Here is a 21,802-nt window from a genome sequence, read left to right as displayed (position 1 = left end):
CCAAAACGTCACAGGTTAACAAACAAAGCGTGATGCATGCATATTAAATTTCAAGCAGTTTTTCCCATAATTGAGTAAGGGTAGTGTTATGTCCATGTTTTGGTTCAGTACGACCGGTTTTTGAATGGAACATTCGCACTTGCGCAGTACCACGCGTGCGCCGTTTCTTCATAAATCGACGGCGTTAGGGATTTCCCTAACTTGTCAATATGGAGGTAAATATTATACATATATAAACTCAGCGACTCACCTGCAACTACGATCCTATTTGACACCTACTCGACAGTATCAATGAAAGGTCAGGTGTGAGAAGTATCCTAGTGAACGCGTAACGGTTAGCTACTTAGCATTAGCTAGCCGCATAGTGACATGCGATTGTGTTAAAAACATTCTTTAACTAATGTTGCCATGTGTGTTCTTATTTAGGATCTCAAAATGTCCCTGAAGCTCCCTCGATTTGGGAAATCCTTCAGTCCGAAGAAGATTCCTCCACGGAAATCGGCATCGTTATCGAGCCTTCACACAGTAAGTTATATTTGCTCCAAAATAATAAAATATTCCAATAATTGAATGGATGTGTGGCGGCGAGCGAATTGTTTTGAGAAAACAATGTCTTGTCTTTTAGTTGGACCGTTCCACACGGGAAATGGAGCTGGGCCTTGAGTATGGACCTCCTTCAATGAACATTGGAGGACATATGTTGAAATTTGAGGATGGACAGTGGGTAACAGGTGATTACAAACACTCTTGTTGCATAATAGGCCAGTGCAGAAAATATCACAATACTTCTTGTGTGTGAGGTTTGTGTGTATCTACAGGGGATCCTTGATTTTGAAAAAAGCCATCATCTTTACATGCATATTATCCTCTGCATTTAACCCATCACAGTAGTCCTCGTTATGACTACTATCATAACCACTCCAATGCCATCACAATATATATTTCTTCTTTCTGTATGATCAGAATCAGGTGGAAATGTATCCGTCCGAGAAGTAGAACGGCTTAAGAAGAAAAACTTGCAGCTGGAGGAGGAAAATAATATCTTAAAATTGAAGATAGAAATTCTTATTGACATGGTAAGAACAGAGCGGTCTGTGTAACAAAATGTTATACAGTATTCCATCTTCATGTATTTTATTCTTCTTAATTTCTTATAATCACCGGTATTGGATTTTTTTTCTGTGTAGCTTACAGAATCGACAGTTGAGTACCACCTGATGGAGAAAGAAGTGGAGGAGAAGTGGAATGCAGGAGATAAAGTATCAACGTTGAAGAAATGACAAGCATGATGTAATGCCTTCCTTATAGGAAGTTTAAGTGGAATGAATTATGGCCTTTTGTTTTATGAATTGATAATTATCTTTACAAATGTTACCAGTCATGACTGCACTGCATAGTTTGGAGCAATACCATGTTTTATGAAGTAGGTTTATTTGGTACATGGATTTTTATTAAATTGCCTTTTTTATTACCTAATGTATATTCAGTACTCATCTGTTTGGCAAATGTTTTTTTCTATTTATCTTCACATTAAAGTGAAATCTGTAACAATGAAAGTCACTGGAATTATTTTATTGGATGGAGTTTTTGGTGCAAGACAAACCAATGACCAATTTATTTAACAATTCAATATTGTGTAATAATTAATAATGGAACACATTTTATGGATTAAATTATTATTAGTGCATAGTAATCAGAATCGGTTTTATTACCATGTAAGTGAATACATTTCACATTACTAGGAATTTGCCTCTGTGACATAAGACATAAACGAGTAACATTAAAATTACATAATATAAACATTAAAATAAAGATTAAAAATATATATAAAAAAAGATGAAACAAATCCTAAGTAATACTTTACAATGATGTGAATTTGTAAACTATGTACTGTATGATTAAACAGACCATAAGTGTTTATGTAGATAATGTAGATGGGGGGAAAAATCCCTTGAGGGATTATAAAACCAGCAAAGGTAAAAAATTAAAATACCAATATATTACCATGGTGTGTAATTTAAATAGGTAAATAGCAGTGTTCTGACCTTTTTTCTCTCCAAAAATATTTTTTCCTTCCAATACATAAGTCTGTATGAATAATAGAACAAATTAAGTGGTGGAGGTGGTGACGTTCATAGCAGTTGAGGCACTCCTGTAAGTTATATTTACAAATTTATGAGCCAGGGAGTGGCATATTTGCCAAATAAATAAACAGCCTTTTATATAAAATAGGTAGCAAAAAGGTGACGGAAGTAAGCTTTCGACGCGGGATTAAAATTTTTATTAAATGTGTCATGAATTATTAAAATATTTAAGTATTATATTTACTTATTAAAGCAATAACGTGTCATGAATTAATTATTTAATTATTTCAACATTTAAGTTGTTGCAGTTGAATTAGCTCATAACCCCTCCCAACGAAATAAAACAGTGAAGCTGATTGGCGGATGTAACTGTCACGTCAAAGTGTGTCAGTGGCTGCGCAGGCGCAGACAGTGCAGCGGGAGCGCATTTTCGCTTAGCGCTTTAGCTTGATAACCAAAACGCCAAGTTCAAACTGTTTAGCCTTTCTTCTAACTGCATTTTAACGGCGTGTCGTACATTTTTTGAAACGTTACTCAGCGGCATCTGGTTGCACTATTGTTGACGTTATACTTCATCATGCCGAGGGGCGGTAAGTGTCACAGTTTAAGCATTTAAACAGTAATTTGAGCAAGCTAACCGTAGTGTCGAGAGGTAGCATTTACGCATGCTTAGCTTGTAGCATGCTAGTACTGGGGGCTATGTTAGCATTATCGGCCAAATAAGCATTCCCAATTTGTATAAGTATTCATTAAATTGTTCATTGTAGGAGTAGAGCTATCTGCTTATTGTTAGCGTTTCGTTATAGATCGTTTTCACCACTATATTTGTATTTGTGCCATAATAGTTTACCCCCACTAACGTGACCATGTGTATAATAGATTTGGCTCCTTTTGACAGCTTGACTTGTTTTTGAAGTGCAGTGTGATTAGCCCGATAATTGTAACCGTTTGTTGTTTAGTGGACTCATAAAACACTTACAGTTGGTTTTATTCTCACATGCTTCTATTTTTATTGTTATTGACATGCATGTATTAATTGGCACAGGGAAAAAGGGCCATAAGGGCAGAGGGAAGCAATTCAGCAATCCTGAGGAGATTGACCGACAAATGAAAGCCCAGAGAGAACTGGTAAGTTAAGAAATAATTTGATGGTATTTTCTATCAGCAATTGTCTCTATCTAATGTGCTACTGTTTCCCTTCTCCTCCAACAGGAAGCAAATGCTGGTGTGGAGAAAGAGAGCGGTTCAGAGTCTGAGGAGGAGAGTAGCAGCGAAGAAGAGTCTGAGGTTGACATCACCGATGTTATTTTACTTGACTGCCAGCTTTCGTCAGTGTGTCGCTAACATGTTGGTGTTTGCATGCAGTCTAAGAAGAGGAGCGGTGTGGAGGGACTGATAGAAATTGAAAATCCCAACCGCATTTCTCAAAAAAGCAAGAAAGTGGCCGAGTTGGATGTCGACGCTCCCCGAGAGCTGTCTCGCAGAGAGAGGTGGGTCCTAAATGCAAGAAATTTGGAAATTGATGCTGTGTACTGGGATAGGGAGTGATAGAATTATCAAACTGTTTTTTCATGATGGTAGTCATAATGCAGAACATTTTTAAGAGGTTTTTTTTCATACCTACTAAATAGGATATCTTCCCAATTTACTTTCAGTAAGATGGGAGTGCCATCTTATTGTTTACACATGTTAATGTAGCTGTAGTGCCATCTTGTGGCATATAAAGGCCTTGAGGAAACTTTATTTTTTTTAAGTCACTCGAATTACTCGAGGACTCTTTTCATTTCAAAAGTACGGAAGTGAGTGAGGCTGGCCTCTTGTCCCACGAGTCGACGTATTCTTGATTCATTGCGTGCTGTCCGTAACCTTGAAACAAGTTTTTGACATTATGCCGTCCGCCAGGGAGGAGATCGAGAAGCAGAAGTCCAAGGAACGCTACATGAAGCTTCATCTTGAGGGTAAGACGGATCAGGCGAAAGCTGACCTGGCCAGACTCGCTATTATCAAGAAACAGCGGGAGGATGCTGCTAGGAAGCGAGACGAACTCAGGAAAGGTGAGGAGACTTGACTCTGGGCAGGAAGTAACTCTTAAACCCAACATCCAAAATACTGATTTTACATTCCTAATAGAGGTTTATAGTGATTATCCTATTTAAAATATGAAATCTCTTGTTTGCTTGTCACAGAAACCGATGAGGCCAAAGCAAAACGTTAGCCGCTACTCCAAGAACTTCAACATGCACTTCGGTTTCAGAGGAACGGACAGGCGAGGGAACAGAACATGTCATGGCTGCCCCCAAGTTCCATCCAAGTCCTCCACGTAACAAAAGAGGGGCAGTGTGCTCCACACAGCCAAAACAAAAAACAAAAACCCAGGTGAAATCATCAAGATGAAGACAAATACAACATTTAGGATCCCTCCGCAGGTTTTCTAAGTGCTTACACTCACCTTTTACTCTCCTTCCGCCATCTTAATTCTTAACGCTGCTAATTATCTGCATTCCTTTGCGATTCATATGTTTTTACAAGATGTTGTCGGGACTGAAAATAGCAGGGAGCTGACACAAGGAGGTCTTAGGTGCTTTAACTTTTCCTTCCATCCGACTCGTTTTTTGAAGGTCGGAGAAACGGACGCAAATTGAAAGTAACATTTTCATTTCCCCAACACATGACAAGTTTATGAAGTGGACGTTTCTTGTAATGCCTCAAAGCAGAAGGACTATTACTTGAACTACCTTTTGATAAGCTTTGTTTAGTTTTACTTTTATGAATAGATAAACACCATAGCATCTCTTTGGAAGCCTTGCATCAAAGTGGCCTTGGTGCGATTCTGCTGGGATACTTTTTTTTTCTTTTGTTGCCTTTTTTTCATAGTTTACAAAAGACCACCTCACTGTCTTTTTACCTAAGGTTTTCTTTTTTCTTTTTTCCTTTTTCTTTTTTTCTTTCTTTTTCTTTTTTTCTTTTTTCTTTTTTTCTTTCTTTTTCTTTTTTCTTTCTTTTTTTCTTTTTCTTTTTCTTTTTTTCTTTTTCTTTTTTATTACAGCCTTTCATTTAAAAATTCTCGACTCAAACAGAAGACTTTCCTCACTTGTATTTTCTAATTTGACAAGTAAAATATCCACTGATGTACAATCAGTTCAGGCTATAATAATAACAATCACACACTCTTATAAAAGAACCGACCCACCAATTGTTTTCAGACAAACGAAAAGCAAACTGCAACATAGAAACGAGTTCCTCAACTTTTCCCTCACAAATTTGAAGTCATTTAATAAAGAAATTGATACATAAATTGAAATTTGTTTTGCATCGATGCCCAATGTGTTGATTGAGTCGGCTGCCTTAGTTTTTTTTCCCACATATAATTGAATTTATATATACATATACTGTATTGTTTTATGGATATGCCATTTGTGGGCTGTTTATTACAATCATCCCTCTGATTTTTTAAATATATATTTTTTACATTGTGACATGAGTACAGGGATCCATATTCAAAAGTAGGTACCGGTAGTTAAAGTCAAAAGTAATCGATACTCTGGTACAGATACCTTGAAGTAATCAAGTACACTAACAGAAGTATTTGTGCTAAGTTACTTCCTCCCACTGAACAAGACGTGCATAAAGTAGTAAGGTGTAGTTGTAACAAGTATCTGTAGTTGATAAGCGTAACTGTTTGCTAGTCAAATGAAGAAGGGGAAGAGAAAAAAACAGCTCTTCCCGCTCACATTGCATCCGTGCAACTTCCTCATTAACCGCTTAAGAGCTTGAGCGAGCGCATCTGAAACGAGAACTAAAAGAGACGCGCAAAAGCACGCCATCAAGTAGGACGTAGCCGCACAAGTATCCGGAGCAGGTCAGGCAGTGTGGAGGCGAGACGACCAACAGCCGCAATGCTCCGACAGTCTCTGAGCATTCTGAAGCAACTTGGGTCTTCTGCAAAGTAAGTTCCTTTTGTTGCTTGTCAATGTAATTCTGAATGTAATTACACTCAATGCGGTTAGTATTGTGTTGTTTTCTGCTTTAAAAATGCACCATTCATTTAATCAATATGCAGCAGCATAAGGTACACCCGAACAATTGCAATCCAAATTTTGCCTGCATGCAACATGTCAGTTTGTTTTTGTGTCACTGTCTCTCGCTCTGACACATCCTGAGTGGAAACGGCAGCAATCGTGCAACTGCAAAAGAGAAACCACACCAGTACACAAAGCATCTCTGTAGTGTGTACAAATATGTGTATAACAAGTTTTAATAGTAGCATGCTATTCTGAACGGCTCACTGCATTTCCCCATGTCCTGTAATATAACTTTTCTCTTTGAGTTGATGATTCTCAAAAAGTGAAGTTTAGAAAAGGGAACTGCCAGTTGCTCCAAGATATTGTCATACATTATTGTATGTGAGGTGTACGTTGCGGTTTCGAGACTAGTCAGTGTCATCCCTGCTATGTGTTTTTGAAATGCTTTTACATGACTGCAAGTAGAGACTATGAACAGTTCTGACATGAGTGAAGCAAACAACATGAAGGCCGTTTGCGTTTTTGTTACTTGTCAGTCAGGCCTCGGGATGTTCTAAATTTGCATTACAAAGTTGCCAACATCAATGTTTGATGAACAGCTTGAATTGTCAGACAACTTGTGAAAACCACAGTTACTGTATTAACAGAAATGTCATACAGCTCATCTACTCCATTTTTTGGGGGGGGGGGTTGACTTCCCCTTTAAATGTATTAAATATTTGCAGGTCACAAGATGTCAGTGAGCTTCTACACTCAGACTTGGTTGTGGTGAGAAACTGAAACACATTTTAGTTACTTTGAGTTGGCCCGAATTCAGCGTGGTTTACCAAACGATTTTCTGTTTGCTGAAATGAAGGTGGAGCAGCGGGTGGAGCCTGCCAAGAGAGCAGCGCAGATGCTACACAAGAAGCTGCAAGGCTGCATGCAGAGTCAGATGGGGATAGATGCTGAAAAACGGATGGTATGAATGAATGCAAGACCAACAAAAAAAATGGAGTAGACTGTTCCATCAACATGTTTTTTTCTCCACAGAAGAAGCTGCCTCTCATGCTGCTGTCAATCAGTATGGCGGAAAACTTGAAAGACTTTGACGCCGAGTCGTCCATCAGGTGAGCTAAGAGTCATGTGATAAGCTCCTGACTGACTGTTTTTTTTTTTTCAGTTCTGTACCAAATAGGAAGAGAGACAAACCACACGGGCTTGTGATGAAACACGCAACAAAATGAACAATAATGAAAGTGTCTGTGTGGCAGGAAGGTGTTGGAGATGTGTTGTTTCATGGAGAAGAACTTGGCCAGCCTCCTGGCAGTCTTTGAAATCAAAGTGGAAAAGGACGTTTTGGAGCCACTGAATAAACTCAGTGAGGTGAATAAAAATGTATCTTGACTTGAGGGGAGATATGGAACATTGACATTAAACTTCAGGTTCGGCATCATTACGTCCTTTACTGTTCTTCTTTCAGGAGGAATTACCAGAGATTCTCAAAAATAAGAAGCAATTTGCAAAGCTAAATACGGACTGGAACAATGCTCGACTCAGGTGAGTTTTTTTTTTTTAAATCGCCTTTTAACTTAACTGTGTTCAAGATACGAACTCTGAACCCCAGGAGCCAGCAGGCCAGCAGTGGTCCACAGGCCAAGCAGGACGGTCTCAAGGAGGAGGAAGAAGAAGCGCTGAGGAAGTTGGAGACCATCAAGGTACCAGCGTTCGTTCTTGAACAAAACATCTCCAAGGGTTGAACTTTTAACAGTATGTTGATCTTGTCTTTACAGAATCAGTATTCGGCAGATCTGTATCACTTTGCCACCAAAGAAGACGACTATGCAAGCTACTTCATTCGCGTATGTTAAAAAGATTCTATGCATGTTTAGAAATACATGGAACCTCCATTTATCGCAAAATGTAAATATCTGCGATTTAGAGACCATTAACATTTGATTTTGTAGGTTTGCCCCTCCTACATGCTATAAACATGTTCAACTAAACTACCTGTATGTAATTTTGTCACGTGAGGTGCAGAGTTAGGACCCATTCAGTAACGCTAGGGCAATGCACAATTCTATACGACAGAATAAAGGCTTATATGACAAAATAAGAGCCACAAATACAGAACCTAAAATACAGGACCTAAGAGTGACAATTACAGGAACATAGCAACTGACAACTTCATCATCAGAAGGGACATGGCAACTGCATAGCAACTGAAAAGTTAAACATCACAAGGGACATAGCAACTGACAACATCATCATCATCACAAGGGACATAGCAACTCACAATTTCATAATCAGAAGGGACATGGCAACTGCATAGCAACTGAAAACGTAATCATCACAAGGGACATAGTGATGGCATAGCAACTGACAATGTCATCATCACAAGGGACGTAGCAACTGACAATTTCATAATCGGAAGGGACATGGCAACTGAAAACGTAATCATCTTAAGGGACATAGTGATGGCATAGCAACTGACAACTTCATCATCACAAGGGTCGTAGCAACTGACAATTTCATCATCACAAGGGACATGGCAATTGCATATTAACTGGCAACTTCAACATTGCAAGGGACATAACTGGCAACTTCACCATTGCAAGGGACATAGCAACTGACTTCATCATCACAAGGGACATGGCAAGGGACATAGCAACTGACAACTTCATCATCACAAGGGACATGGCAAGGGACATAGCAACTGACAACGTCACTATCACAAGGGACATAGCAACTGACAATTTGATCATTACAAGGGGCATTCAAACGGCACAGCAACTCACAAATTCATCTTTACAAGGGACATAGCAACGGCATAGCAACTGACAACTTCATCATCACAATGGAAATGTCAACTGCATAGCAACTGACATCATCATCATCACAAGGGATATAGCAGGACCATAACAACACAATGACCCCATGACCTAACCCAAAACACAGTCATAACATAATTTAATCTTGATGACAGTTCTATCTTACATAACATACTGTGTAATGTGAAATGCTATAAATGAAATAACAAAAATGAGCATAGTTGTTCCGCTAATCAGAAACCTTCCACCAAATGTTACTGTCACACACATAGAGCAGCAACACATTGTGGGGACCTGCATACCTACCATCCATTAGATATGAGTACGGCATGGCATGCAAAGCTTGGGCATGAAAAATGAACCGTGATATAGCAGGGGAATTCTCTAACTCATTATTTTTCCTTTCACTGAAGCTTTTGGAGTTGCAAGCGGAATACCACAAATATTCACACGAGTTTCTGGATAAAAATATCACCGAACTCAAAGAGAATCACAGCCAGAAAGGTAAGTTCAAGCATTTATTTTCCACACGGGCTTGCCCTTGAGTTAACCTTGCTCTACGTTTGTAATCCACTACAGGGCCACCAGCAAACCCCTTGGGACCCAAAGTTTTCGGGGAGTCTCTTGCCTCTCATCTGCTTCAGAGTAACCAAGAAATCGCAGCACCCATTCAAGAATGTGTTCACATGCTGCTCAGAACAGGGATGAGGGAAGAGGTAAGACCGTTTTAGTCGCTGATCAGATCATTTGCATAAAAGCTGGAGGCCATTCTGCGCTTGTGCACTTATTCTCCAGGGACTATTTCGTCTGGCGGCGGCGGCCTCGGTGGTGAAGAGGCTCAAGACTTGCATGGATCAGGGGACAGTGGATCACAGCGAGTTTAGGATGGACCCTCATGCTGCGGCTGGTAAGCGATTATCCATCTCTCTAATGTAAAGTGGTCAGTGTACAGCATCTATAGTGTCACATTGACTTGTTGGTGTTACAAGCTCTAAATTTTAGGAAAAACACCCTGAAACTGATTGTTTATCAGCGTTTTTATGTCCAATTATTCCAATAGGAGCTCTGAAGTGTTACCTGCGAGAACTTCCTGAACCACTAATGACCTTCGAACTCTACAAAGACTGGTTTAAAGCAGCCAGGTTTGTATAAATTCCCATTTTCAGTTTCATATCTGTGACTTTAAAGGGAACATGTTATAGAAAAGTGAGAAATTCTCTTGTTCACTGTTTAATAATTGATGCTAATTTAGTTTGGATGCACAGATTAGCATTAGCTAACAGCATCAGCTACTGATCAACAACAGGATTGCTCTGTTGTTGATGCAGTGGGGTTGTAGTTCTTGACTTTTTGTGTTTTTAGTTTGTGTTTTACTTTAAGACACCTGTGAGCTGCTTTAAATTGTGAAAAATGTGAATTGTACCCCTCTACAGTAAAAAAAACTGCACAGAGAAGCTGGAGCAGTTCCGTATACTACTGAAGAAACTGCCGCCTGAAAACTACAACAACCTCAGGTGCGGAATTATTTTCCTTTTATAATCATTAACTCACAGTGAACAAACACTTGTCTCGTTTTTTTTTTATGTTTTCTAACAGTCACATGCGCATGATGTGTGGAAACACACTTCTAAAGTGGCGGCGTGAAAATGTACGGAAGCGTGGAACTGCCAATGTGGTGTAAAATTTTTATTTGGCAAATACGTATAAATGTATTTATGTGAACGTGTTTACAAGTACGTTCAAAGGTAGGCTGCTTCATTATGGGGGAAAAAATAATCACTATTATTCAAACGATTATTTATATTTTGGTACAAAACAAGAAAATGTTTAAGCATTTAAAAATATTAAGACCAATAAAAAAAATAGAAACACTATAATTATGTACGTTCTTTTGGGACCAAACAGAATTTATAACAAGACTAAGTGCAATTTCTGCAGAAATTGCGTGGGAATGCTGAAAGCTGAATGCTAAGATGAATGCTAATAGCTGAATGCTAAGATGAATACTAATAGCTGAATGCTAAGCGGAATGCTTATGGACCTAAATTGAAAGGTAAATTATGTGAAAATTACAATGTATTATTTGTAGTTGAAAGATAAATGAATAAAAAGAACACTTGAACCCGGGAGGCATGAATTTTTGAATTAAGTATTTATATGGAAAGTGTTATCTGAAAGTACCCTCTATTCATTTAGATGAAAGAGTGTAAACATATAAAATAAAAATCACTCAATAGCGCCACCTTGACATGTAGTACCCTCTATTCATTTAGATGGAAAAGTGGAACTAATGATATCCAATAAAAAAATAATTTAAAAAATCACTCAGTAGCGCCACCTAGGCACGCAGTACCCTCTATTCATTTAGATGGAAAAGTGGAACTAAAGATATCCAATGAAAAAAATAAATAAATAAAAATCACTCAATAGCGCCACCTAGGCATGCAGTACCTTCCGTTCATTTACATGGAATAGTGAAACTAATGATATCCAATGGAAATGCCATTTAAAAAAAATAATAATAATTTAAATCAATAACTTTTTTTTTTTTTGCTTGGACATGCGCAAATCAATATGTTTTTAGCATTACTGTACAGTAAATCTGCTCTCACACAGCATTTCCTGCTATCCTTCCAGATACCTGGTGCAGTTCTTGTCGCTGCTGTCCGAGCAGCAGGCTGCAAACAAGATGACTCCCGGTAACATTGCTATCGTCCTGGGGCCCAACCTCCTCTGGCCACAAGCCGAGGGGTAACTACAGGTGTCCAAGAACACGTTTGATAGCCGCCAACAATCTCATCCCGTCTGCTTGCCTTCTTCCTATGCAGAGAGATCGGCCTGCTTGATATGGCGTCCGCGTCCTCGGTTCAGGTGGTGACGGTTATTGAGCCTCTGATTCAATACAGCTCCGTGCTCTTTCCTGAAGGTACAAACCCTGAATATGAATACTACTACGTTCACTATACATGAGCGGAGAATTAAGGAATTTGTTGTTGTAAATTGTTATTCAGAGGTGTCCTTTGAGATTCCGGAGAGGGTCCAAGGTGACGACTCCATGATTTCGGAACGCACGCTACTGTGCAGAACAGTCTCCACTCCCTCCACGCTCTCCTCTTCAACTCATCGTCTCCCTTGCTCGAAGACAAGCAGGTCATCACAGTCAAATCAACATCGCAGTGTAGTAGGATGCAATTTTTAAATGTTTTTTCATATTATTCTTATGCACTTTTTTTTTTTCCTTATGTTTGTAGCATGTTCCCTCAGGACGGGATCAACGTCGTCTCTGTCAAATCGGCCCAACGCTCAGCGCGGGCTGCTTCGGCACACGAGGCCGCAACCACCGGCCAAAAAGATACCGCCGTACTCAGCAGCTCAGAACCCACAAGACCAAGCTTGTTGCCAAACCAGAACCCCATCCCGCATCCCAGAACCGCAGGGTCCGACCCAGGGCCGAGCAGGGACCCGGAGCGATTGGAGTCCGTTTCGGAGGCCCGGCCCGTCTCAGCTAAAGCGGTTGTGACGATCAGCACGCCAAACAAACGTGAGTCAAAACACATGAATTTTTGTACGCAAGGGCTACATGTTAGATATGTAATTGTTAATTATTGTAATAATGAAACGATAAGTCGTTAATGGTATTATTTTTATTTTTATTTTTTTATTTAATTAACTAATGGTTTGATTTTCAAATCAATAACAATTTAGAATAACGTTTCTACCACCAAGTAAAGTAAAGAAAGTAGACTTTACGACATTACTTTATAAAACCATTTTTTTACCAGTTTATTTGTTTTTATTTTATTCATTAAAAAAAAAAAATATATATATATTCATTAATTATTTTGTTTATTTATTATTTATATTTTTAAAAAATGATGCAGTTTACTACATTTTTTTTTGTTTACCAGGTTTTATTTTATTCGTTATTTTTATTTTTGTTTTTATTTATTTATTTATTTTTTCCCTATTTATATTGAAAAAAATAGTGCCGTTTACTACAGTGAATACTAGTGTGTGACGTTTGACTTTGCCTTACTTTATAAAAAAAAATTTTTGTTTACCAGGTTGTTTTTTTATTTTATTCGTTATTTTTATTTTTATTTTTTATTTTTTTCATTTTTTTTTTCCTATTTATATTGAAAAAAATAGTGCCGTTTACTACAGTGAATGCTCGTGTGTGACGTTTGACTTTACATTACTGTATAAAACCTTCTTTTTTTTTACCAGTGTATTTTTTATTTATTATTTACTTTATTTCCTATTTTTTAATGCTTAATAAATTTCCTATTTATTTATTTATACTGTTTACTGTAGTGAATGCTACAGTGTGTGACGTTTGACTTTACAACAGTGTTTTGTTTAAAAAATGTGCTTTTTGGGGGAGCTCAAATTAATTAATGGCATTTCAATTATTTTCTATGGGGAAAAGTAATCTGATAAACGGTACAAGTGAATTTAGTTACGATTCCGAACTAATACTGAAAACGAGATAAAAAAAAAAGAAAGAAGAAGAAATCTATTTTGGCTATCCGAATTTAGGAAAAGAAACGGCTAAATCAATATAAGAAAATATTACAAGACTCTTGAAGTTGCAAGTGCTCGGCGGACCACATTAAAGAATCGAGCTGGCCGTAGGTGGCCCCCGTGCCATAATTTAACCATTGTTTTAGAGTAAGTGCGATTTTAAATGTGTGCTGACATGTTCAGAACCGTTTCAGTGACCCAAAACCCATAATCGGATTTCCTTCACTCGTTGTTGCTGGTTGTTGTTGAGCGCAGCGATTGAGTTCAAGGCATTTTCCATGCGTAAAGTCTTGGATACATTCTTGACATCTATTTTTTCCCCCTCATTCTGATTCAATTCTAATTTTAAAGTCAGAATTTTGAGATTAAGGTCAGAATATAATAAAATCAGAAGAATAAAGTGAGAATTCTGTATTTAATCTCAGAATTCTGACTTGATCTCATAATTCTGGAGTGAATTCTGACTTTATTCTTCTGACTTTATTCTATTCTGACTTTAATCTCAGAGTTTTGATTTTAAAGTCAGAATTCTCACTTTATTATGTTGACTTTATTATATTCTGACTTGAATCTAAAAATTCTGACTTTAATCTCAGAATTCTCAGTTTATTCTATTCAGATTTTAACCTAAGATTTCTGACTTTAAAGTGAGAATTCTTACTTTAAAGTCAGAATTCTGAAGTCAGAATTGTCACTTTATTCTATTCGGATTTTAACCTCAGAATTCTTTGAAGTGAGAATTCTCACTTTATTCTCAGAAATCTGAGATTAAAGTTAGAATAGAATAAAGTGACAAATCTGAGATTAAAGCCAAGATAATAATATAAAAATAAAAGATAACAGCAGGAAGTTTTGCACTACCCACCTAATATCACCCACTCGGATCATGCGTCATCGTGAATGTCCTAACCACGATGGCGGTGGGCCCCGCTTCCTCACCGTACTTTTCTTGACGTCACTTTCACAAGCCCCCCTCTTAGTGTAGCCGAATACAACAGGCGTACCTACTAAATGGTCCATTGATTTACATCCTGTCAACTGTCTGGTTTACAGCAAAGAGGAGCGTCAGCGTGAGAAAAGCCAACGAACCGTTGACGGTTCACTACAGCGCGGCCAAAGCGCCCGTGCCGCCAAAGCCTCTGGCCCCTCCGGCTCCCGCAGCGACAATCGGGACCCAGGTGACGCGTCCGCCCCCTCCAGCCCAGCCGGTTAGTCTTAAAAAGCCGCCGATGAAGAAGCCTGGACTCAAAGCCCCCAGTTGCCCCCCGCCGCTTCCTCCTGTGTTACAGTCCAAGGAGCCCCCCCCCCGATAGCACAGTAAGATGAGATGTCCAAATTCTAACAATGGAGAACTGTATTTATTTCCCACCCGCCGCTCCTTCATTTCCTAGAGAGCAAATAAAAGCACACATCTAAAAATAATAACGTCACTTCCAAGCCTAGAGATTGAATATTTAGGATACAAAATCCACAAATATAGCATCTTTATTTCCAATTCATGTCATTATTGTGTATCATACAATATAAAGTTGGACTACACTATGTTCTGAAGGTGCTTATAAGTACGGTCAGCTGATATTTTCATGTACATTTTTGTAGGCAATAACATAGACATGGCAATTTGTCTATTAAAAACAGTTCCTCGTTAAAGGTTGCACAGAGTATAGAAAAGGTCTGCACATAACATTGTACAGCATATACTGTAGTTGATAACACCAAATATGGTGTTATTGGTCATATAGTAACTGTCATCCATTAAGACGTTATAAAAATGCTTTTATGGCTTGACCTTTCTCATCTATGTCAAGGTAAGTCTCCCTTAACTCATTCAAACCCAAAAATGTATTTATTTTTTAATACTTTGTTCTTCACGCCCAAAAACGTATTTATACGTTTTTTAAATGCTAGAGCATACAGAAGGCTTTGATACAGCTTCTGACATGAATAGGTCACTTAAAGCAATGGTAGTTATTACAATAAACGGCCAGCAGGTGGCAGCAGAGCATAAGAGCTCAGCCGGGGCCATGTTGCAAAAAGCTCTTTTTGCCAGTTTTCAGCATAAATATAAATAATGATGAAACTTAGCTATTTTATAATGCTAATGGCTGCAAAACGGAAACAGATAGAAATTTGAAATGTATTTTTTTTCCTGATAAAAGGTTCCATTTTTTTTTATAGCAATAGAACACAATATTCTGTGGGCCTTGCAAAATCTGCCAAAATCCAGTAAAACAGCCGGGAGCGAAGGGGGTTGCTTCAGTGAAAACGGCTGGGAGTGAATGAGTTAAAATGACTTGAAATGTTCTTAAATGCTGACTATGCACACCAACCTCCAGAAACCTTTTATATGTATCAAATGTCTGCTATTCAGCTTCGGGAGGCCATCTCAGTGATGCGAGCACATTAGAATACTGTTGGATTGTCGTCCTCTCAAACAGGAGGAAGCGTTGAGTTGAAAAAGAATGGCGGGACCTTTTGGTTGAGTCACTTTAGTGTTTCCGCTTTTGCTTAATCTTCAGTGGAAGTGTTCTTTGGTTTGAGCCTCAGTTCAATAGAGTAGTCACAAAAAGCTACAATAGTGCTTTCGGGTGATATTTTTTTTGCCTAAAGCTGCCACAAGCTGGCAACACAGCACGCATTTTGCCAAAATGAAATTCCTCAACTTACTTCAACATAGTGCCTTGCCACCAATATGGCACAAAATGGTGTCAATTGAGCTCCTCAACCAATTTCTACATAGTTCTTTAGCACAATGGTACGACAAGATGGCGCCAAAGTAGTGCTTTTATTTATTTAGCCTGTGCACGTAAACGGTACGTTTCAGCGAGCGCATTTTAGGTTCAACATGCAATTTTTTTAATTCACCCAAAATCTTAATATCTTGAACTTTTTGTACATTGAAAATATGTCAGTCCTTTTTTTCGATCCATTTGCAGCGAAAATTAATCATTGCGCCATTAGTGGAAACATATAAATCTACAGAAGAGGATTAGGGCCAGCGAAGACAAATAAAAAGGTTGGCAGGATTCTGACTTTATTCTCACAATTCTGACTTTAATTGTCACGTTATTTTCAGAATTCTGATTTTAAACTGATAATTCTGATTTTAATCTCAGAATTCTCACTTTATTTTATTCTGACTTTTAAATCAGAACTATGAGATTAAAGTCAGAATAGTCAGAAGAATAAAGTGAGAATTTACTCCAGAATTCTGAGATTAAAGTCAGAATTCTCATTTTAAAATCACAATTTTGAGATTAAGGTCAGAATATAATAAAGTCAGAAGAACAAAGTGAGAATTTTGACTTTAATCTCAGAATTCTGGAGTGAATTCTCCCTTTATTCTTCTGATTTTATTCTATTCTGACTTTAATCTCAGAGTTCTGACTTTAAAATGAGAATTCTGACTTTAATCTCAGAATTCTCACTTTATTCTTCTGACTTTATTATATTCTGACTTTATGATGAGTCACTTTAAAGTGATAATGTTCACTTTATTCTATTAGAATAAAGTGAGAATTATGAGATTAAAGTCAGAATTTTGACTTTAAAATCCTGCCAACCTTTATTTTTTTCCCTCTTCACTGGCCCCAATCCTCTTCCGTATAAATCCAATATTATTCACCTTACAAAATAATATCCTCCATGTGCAGTTTGAGTGTCTTTGTTGATTACTGGATCAGAATTACAGAAGAATCACAGAGTATATCCGATAATGACTTTTACTTTCATGTTAAAACAACTCAGACTTTGATTTCATCATCATCATCATCATCCGTGTAGCTATAGGATATCTTCTTCATCTTCCCTGAATCCGCCGCCTCCATCCTGTTGTGACTGCTGTAATGGCGTGCAAGCACATTGGCCGCACTCTGGAAGCGCTCGCTCTCCATCCTCACAGCTAACTTCCCTCGCTCAAGTGAGCCTCCCCTCCCGGACACGCCGACTCCGTTCACATTATTGCCGCTCCCCTCGTCGTCATCCCATTCCGCCCCTGGTGGATTCTTCTCGCCCGTGCAGTCCTCTCTCAGCAGGGAGTCCACGTAAGAGATAGTAGCCGAGTCCATCTCGGATCCTTCGTTGGTGAGCCCCCACGGCGACCCCGTCTCGTCCCTCTCCCAGGTGTGATTGTCTCTGTCCAGTAAGCCGAACACCTCGCTCATGAGGGAGGGGCCCAGGTCGAAGTTGAAGGTGTCCAGGGAGGTGAGCGAGGCGAAGGAGCTGGAGAATGCGGTGGGTTTGGGGTCCAAGGTCACAACGGCGGCAGAGCGGGTGGTCAAGATGGCGTCGGCGGGGTCGGTCAGAGAGCCGCGGTGCACGTTGATCGGGTTGGACACGGAGGGCTGCTGACGCTCGGAGCGGGACAGACGAGGGAGTGTGACGAAGCCGGACTCCAAACCTAAAGAGAGAACATTTTAAATACATGACATACTTCGTTTTAGAAACATCACCATTGCTAATTAGCATCGAGTTTCAGGCGTGATATTCCTTCAAATAATGAAAATTCACACATAAATAACAATACAGAATGGTATATATTCTTCCTAACACAGTATGTGAAAAATGTTACACTATTCCATCACAACTTTCTTCTTCTACTCTTTTTAAATTAACTTCTTGTGTTTTTCTCCATGCTTGCTTGGCACCACACTGCCCCTAAGAGGCCAAAGTGTGCATAGCAGGAACAGTCTTTTGATTTGTATTACTATTATTTTAATATATTATTATTTTGACTTATTACTTACTTTACTTATTTCGCTGGCATTGTACCTCCAAAATGGTCACTTGCTAATGCTAATGCTAGCAGTTGATAATTAGCAACGAGTTCCAGGAGTGATATTCCTTCAAATAACGAGAATTCACACACAAATCTGTAGTTAAGTAATATGACAATACAAAGAGTGGTAATTTTGATCACAACTTTCTTCTTCTACTCTTTTTAACTGCTTGTTTTCTTCCTTGCCTGCTCCCAAGAGGACAAAGTGTGCATAGCAGGAACCGCAGGTATTTTTTTTGTTTATCTTTTGTTTTTTATTGCAATTATTTTTAATATATCATTACTGTATTTTACTTTGTAACTAATTAGTATTTTACTTTGTAACTAATTAGTTTCTGGTTGTTCTTTCAAGTTATTTTTCGCTGGCATTGTATCGCCAAAATCGTCCATTTTCAGGAGACGCAAAAACAGTATGAATAACATTGCCTCATCAAAGACAGCAAGCCATTTTCAACACTTTAAATTGGTCAGTAATTTGTAAAAAAAAATAACACCCACAGGTGTGGACTGACCAAAAGTATAAAAAAAAATAATAATAAATGTGCCAAATTGTGATTTGAGGCCAGCGAATAAATACTAAATAATATTGATGAAACCAATGAATAATTGTGTTTATTAATTCTGATTTCAATATCAATCAAAAAGTAATAATTCCATGCCCAGCATCGACATAGTGGGCTTATAAACTAAAAAAAAATACATAATTTTTATAAGAATTTAGTGAATATTGGTGACAAAATTAACAGGTGCAGAATAAATATCTATGGTGGTCTACAGTGTAGTGCAAATGATGAGTCGGACTATCACGTTTTACCCAGTGAATCCAACAGGGGGCAGTCTAAACCATTGTCTCGCATTAAACTAACAATCTGCTTCAGGAGTTTCCTTCAGGTCAGAATTGTACAGTATAACTGTAAATCTATTAAAAGCTCAGACACATACATATCTTAATATGCATTGTACTATGCTTATCTCTTTACACATGACTTTTTTTTTTACATGAACATTTAATTCCACTTGATGTCACGGCTGTAGTAATCTACTCTATTAAGATTGCTGCAAAATCATTTAAGATCGATACTAAACAGAAAATGAAGTGTGTTTATATTATTACCTTTTTCTTTCTTTTCTTTTTCTTTAATTGATGTAGCGTCAACGTGACAAACATCTTATTGCCCGCTCTGTCTGGATGTCTGCCTTTTTATCAGTGCATGAGCTGCTGATAATGAGCCAAAGTGATATTTAAAGGCGTCTGGGGGCAAATGTGTTTAAATCATTGAGTAGACCTGATGGATGACTCTCGCTGCAGTCTTTGCAGAGTTTACAACCGGGAGCCTTGCTTCAACTCGTTTGACCCGCGCTTGTTCAATTTGTTTAGCGACCGGGATTTATCGTTTCGTCCACGTCGTAATCATAGGGATTACTCTGGGATTTGGTTGTGTGCATATGACACTTGGAATTTTCCAGTGAAGATATATTAGCTTCTTCTTTTTTTTTTTAATGGTGTCTTTTATTTATTTATTTTTTGGGGGGGCGGAGCATGCGTGTCAATCAGTAACATAAGTCAGTACCCCCACCCCAAGATGGTACTTCCCGGAAGTACATTTCTTCGCTTTAAGCGGTTTCAGCAACCCCTTGTAGGGAAACACTTGGGCTTTCAGCGGCTCACTACTCCAAATGTCCATCTTAATGCGTCGGAATTACGTGCTGACACCACAAAGACACAGTCAATGGAAATTCAATTGGGGGTCATTTTGTTGCGGTGCACCCAAACGGTCTGCTTGAACGGTGCGGCACCGTGGGTGACGCTGATGTTATTTCAATGTGCGAGCGTCCTAGCGGAAGGATTGGACACGGCTGCGTCAAGCAGTAGATCTGTTTTCACCATTTTGTGCCTTAACCGCACCAGACCCGGACTGTATTCACACATTGTAAAACAGCGCGAGGGTGAAATCCAAAAGGGGATCTTACCAGTAGATTCAGACAGTCTGTCATTGTTGTTATTATTTTTGCGGACATGTCATTTTAACATATTATCGCCTAATGTGGTGTACGCTGTCATTTCATGGTCTGCTAGAGGCCGGGAAGATGAATGCAGTGACTTGATCCGAAGCTAAATTGCCGCAAACAGACGCCTGCTGCGTGAGTCATCAATTTCTGACGAGAGCCCAGAGAATCAACCGCAAAATCAAAACAGTCGGCAGATGTTAAAATGTTCAACAGAGCAGAAGGAAATTTGGAAATTGTTCTAATAGTTTGTTGTCTTTCCTGTCATCGGAACCACATTTAATTAACACAATGAAACGTCTTCAGGCGACCGCCCCTGAGGTGACACAGTTTGGAATTTGGCCAAAATTGTGGGCGGGGTTAATGCTACTGAAGTTTATGCTAGTTTCTGTTAGCTCAGGGGTCAGAAACCTTTTCTGTCAAAAAAGCCATTTTAGGCCAAATAAATAAGCAAAAAGGCATTTCTCAGGTTATGATGAAGGAAACAGTGTGTAAGTCTAATGTATTGAGGGCCCGAGAGCTAATTAGAGCTGCACCACAACACAAAAATATGAGAGTGGCATCCAATATGTAAACATTGGATGCCACTCTCATATTTTATGGACATATTACGATAATTTTCTGCCTCGTCTCCTTTTGGATACTTTATGGCTATTTTTGACATTTTTCTGCCTTTTTTGTTACTATCAATTTTCTGATATTTTTGGCAATTTTGTGGGCATTTTGTAGTAATTAGGGGGATTTTTTTGTGTGTGGACATTTTATAGTTCAAACATTTTATTTTCTGCCTTTGTTAAAATAAAGTTTCTGACATTTTTGGCAATTTTGTGGACATTTTATGGTTATTTTCGGGGTGGTCTTCTTTTGTTTTTGGACATTTTCTTTTTTGACTTAAAAAAACCCAGCTTTTTTTGGCAATTCCCCCCCCCCCCCCTTCAAAATTATGGTAATTTTGTGCCTTTCTTTTTTTGTTTTTGGACATTTTATAGTTACTTTTTGAACATTTTCTTTTCTGACTTAAAAAAATAAAATGTTTTGCCTTTTTTTCATAGTAATTTTCTCCCTTTTGTTTTTGGACATTTTTAGGTAATTTCATCTACCTTGAACCCTCTTTTAGTGACAATTTAAAAATTTGGACTTGGACATTTTTAGGGGAATGTTTAATTATTCATTTTTTTCTAAATGATTAATTGATTTAACCCCTTCAGGCCCCATAGATGGTTGCAGTGGACATACCTAAAACAATAAATCGCATAATTTGGATGATGTCAACACTTTGGTTCATGATTGGATTTTAACTAACCAATCACAAGTTGGTTTGCATGATGTTCATGTTAAAAATGTTGCATATAAGCTTGGTAAATTTACAACACGTTAGAGTCATATTATCCTGGCGTACACTATAACAACAACAAAACATGAGATACCCCCCCCCCCCCCCAAAAAAAAATCTATGTTGTTCTTATGTGGGAAAAGAGTCAAGATCATAAAAAAATGCGGGTCTGAAGGTGCTAAATAATGTTTTATCTAAAAAATAAAAATGTTCCAGAGCTGCAGTCTGCGGTCTATTGCGTTTCA

The 21,802-nt window shown here is 38.3% G+C and overlaps 4 protein-coding genes across 9 annotated transcripts in view; 3 read left to right on the top strand and 1 right to left on the bottom strand.

Annotated features, from left to right (window-relative positions):
• Positions 1 to 96: 96 nt before the first annotated feature.
• cby1 (chibby 1, beta catenin antagonist) lies at positions 97 to 1,560 on the top strand. 2 transcript variants are annotated; one of them, XM_086064733.1, is made up of 5 exons: positions 97 to 215; positions 427 to 525; positions 626 to 731; positions 964 to 1,076; positions 1,188 to 1,560. In XM_086064733.1, the coding sequence occupies exons 1-5, from the start codon at positions 210 to 212 to the stop codon at positions 1,278 to 1,280; spliced, it is 417 nt and encodes a 138-aa protein (XP_085920859.1). In that variant the 5' UTR covers positions 97 to 209; the 3' UTR covers positions 1,281 to 1,560. The 2 variants fall into 2 exon arrangements, with proteins under 2 accessions (XP_085920859.1, XP_085920860.1); XM_086064734.1 differs by having other exon boundaries at positions 136 to 298.
• A 932-nt stretch (positions 1,561 to 2,492) lies between these two features.
• On the top strand, positions 2,493 to 5,385 carry pdap1a (pdgfa associated protein 1a). Its single transcript, XM_086064430.1, has 6 exons — positions 2,493 to 2,674; positions 3,130 to 3,212; positions 3,297 to 3,371; positions 3,450 to 3,574; positions 3,987 to 4,138; positions 4,271 to 5,385. Exons 1-6 carry the CDS (start codon positions 2,662 to 2,664, stop codon positions 4,297 to 4,299), a joined length of 477 nt encoding a protein of 158 aa, XP_085920556.1. The 5' UTR covers positions 2,493 to 2,661; the 3' UTR covers positions 4,300 to 5,385.
• A 124-nt stretch (positions 5,386 to 5,509) lies between these two features.
• On the top strand, positions 5,510 to 15,890 carry sh3bp1 (SH3-domain binding protein 1). 3 transcript variants are annotated; one of them, XM_086064425.1, is made up of 18 exons: positions 5,510 to 6,030; positions 6,832 to 6,874; positions 6,963 to 7,067; positions 7,139 to 7,215; positions 7,360 to 7,471; positions 7,569 to 7,645; positions 7,713 to 7,803; positions 7,879 to 7,947; positions 9,330 to 9,420; positions 9,496 to 9,632; positions 9,712 to 9,823; positions 9,977 to 10,058; positions 10,350 to 10,430; positions 11,554 to 11,667; positions 11,745 to 11,842; positions 11,928 to 12,066; positions 12,168 to 12,457; positions 14,494 to 15,886. In XM_086064425.1, exons 1-18 carry the CDS (start codon positions 5,981 to 5,983, stop codon positions 14,751 to 14,753), a joined length of 2,028 nt encoding a protein of 675 aa, XP_085920551.1. In that variant the 5' UTR covers positions 5,510 to 5,980; the 3' UTR covers positions 14,754 to 15,886. The 3 variants fall into 3 exon arrangements, with proteins under 3 accessions (XP_085920551.1, XP_085920549.1, XP_085920550.1); XM_086064423.1 differs by having other exon boundaries at positions 5,510 to 6,874; positions 11,928 to 12,094; positions 12,181 to 12,457; positions 14,494 to 15,890; XM_086064424.1 differs by having other exon boundaries at positions 5,510 to 6,874; positions 14,494 to 15,885.
• The window catches only part of cdc42ep1a (CDC42 effector protein (Rho GTPase binding) 1a), a 27,062-nt gene continuing 20,167 nt past the window's right edge, over positions 14,908 to 21,802 (bottom strand). For all 3 annotated transcript variants that reach the window (XM_086064428.1, XM_086064427.1, XM_086064429.1), the window contains exon 3: positions 14,908 to 17,839. In XM_086064428.1, coding sequence (XP_085920554.1) covers positions 17,184 to 17,839 — 656 coding nt within the window. In that variant the 3' untranslated portion in view covers positions 14,908 to 17,183. The remainder of the gene's footprint in view (positions 17,840 to 21,802) is intronic.

This window comes from Leptonotus elevatus, chromosome 20 (genome assembly GCF_054856555.1).
Source record: "Leptonotus elevatus isolate MCC_2025b chromosome 20, RoL_Lele_1.0, whole genome shotgun sequence".
NCBI lineage: Eukaryota > Metazoa > Chordata > Actinopteri > Syngnathiformes > Syngnathidae > Leptonotus > Leptonotus elevatus.
The sequence above is the reverse complement of the archived record's forward strand: the minus strand, read 5'-3'. Positions and strand labels throughout refer to the sequence as shown.

Bases quoted from the DNA above. Each gene is read 5' to 3' on its own strand.
- cby1 (XM_086064733.1), top strand. The intron at 526-625 runs GTAAGTTATATT...CTTGTCTTTTAG, and splicing joins CGTTATCGAGCCTTCACACA to TTGGACCGTTCCACACGGGA. The intron at 732-963 runs GTGATTACAAAC...CTGTATGATCAG, and splicing joins GGATGGACAGTGGGTAACAG to AATCAGGTGGAAATGTATCC.
- pdap1a (XM_086064430.1), top strand. The intron at 3,213-3,296 runs GTAAGTTAAGAA...CTCCTCCAACAG, and splicing joins TGAAAGCCCAGAGAGAACTG to GAAGCAAATGCTGGTGTGGA. The intron at 4,139-4,270 runs GTGAGGAGACTT...TGCTTGTCACAG, and splicing joins GCGAGACGAACTCAGGAAAG to AAACCGATGAGGCCAAAGCA.
- sh3bp1 (XM_086064423.1), top strand. From the start codon at position 6,698: ATGAACAGCTTGAATTGTCAGACAACTTGTGAAAACCACAGTTACTGT. The intron at 7,216-7,359 runs GTGAGCTAAGAG...TCTGTGTGGCAG, and splicing joins GACGCCGAGTCGTCCATCAG to GAAGGTGTTGGAGATGTGTT. The intron at 7,804-7,878 runs GTACCAGCGTTC...TTGTCTTTACAG, and splicing joins GGAAGTTGGAGACCATCAAG to AATCAGTATTCGGCAGATCT.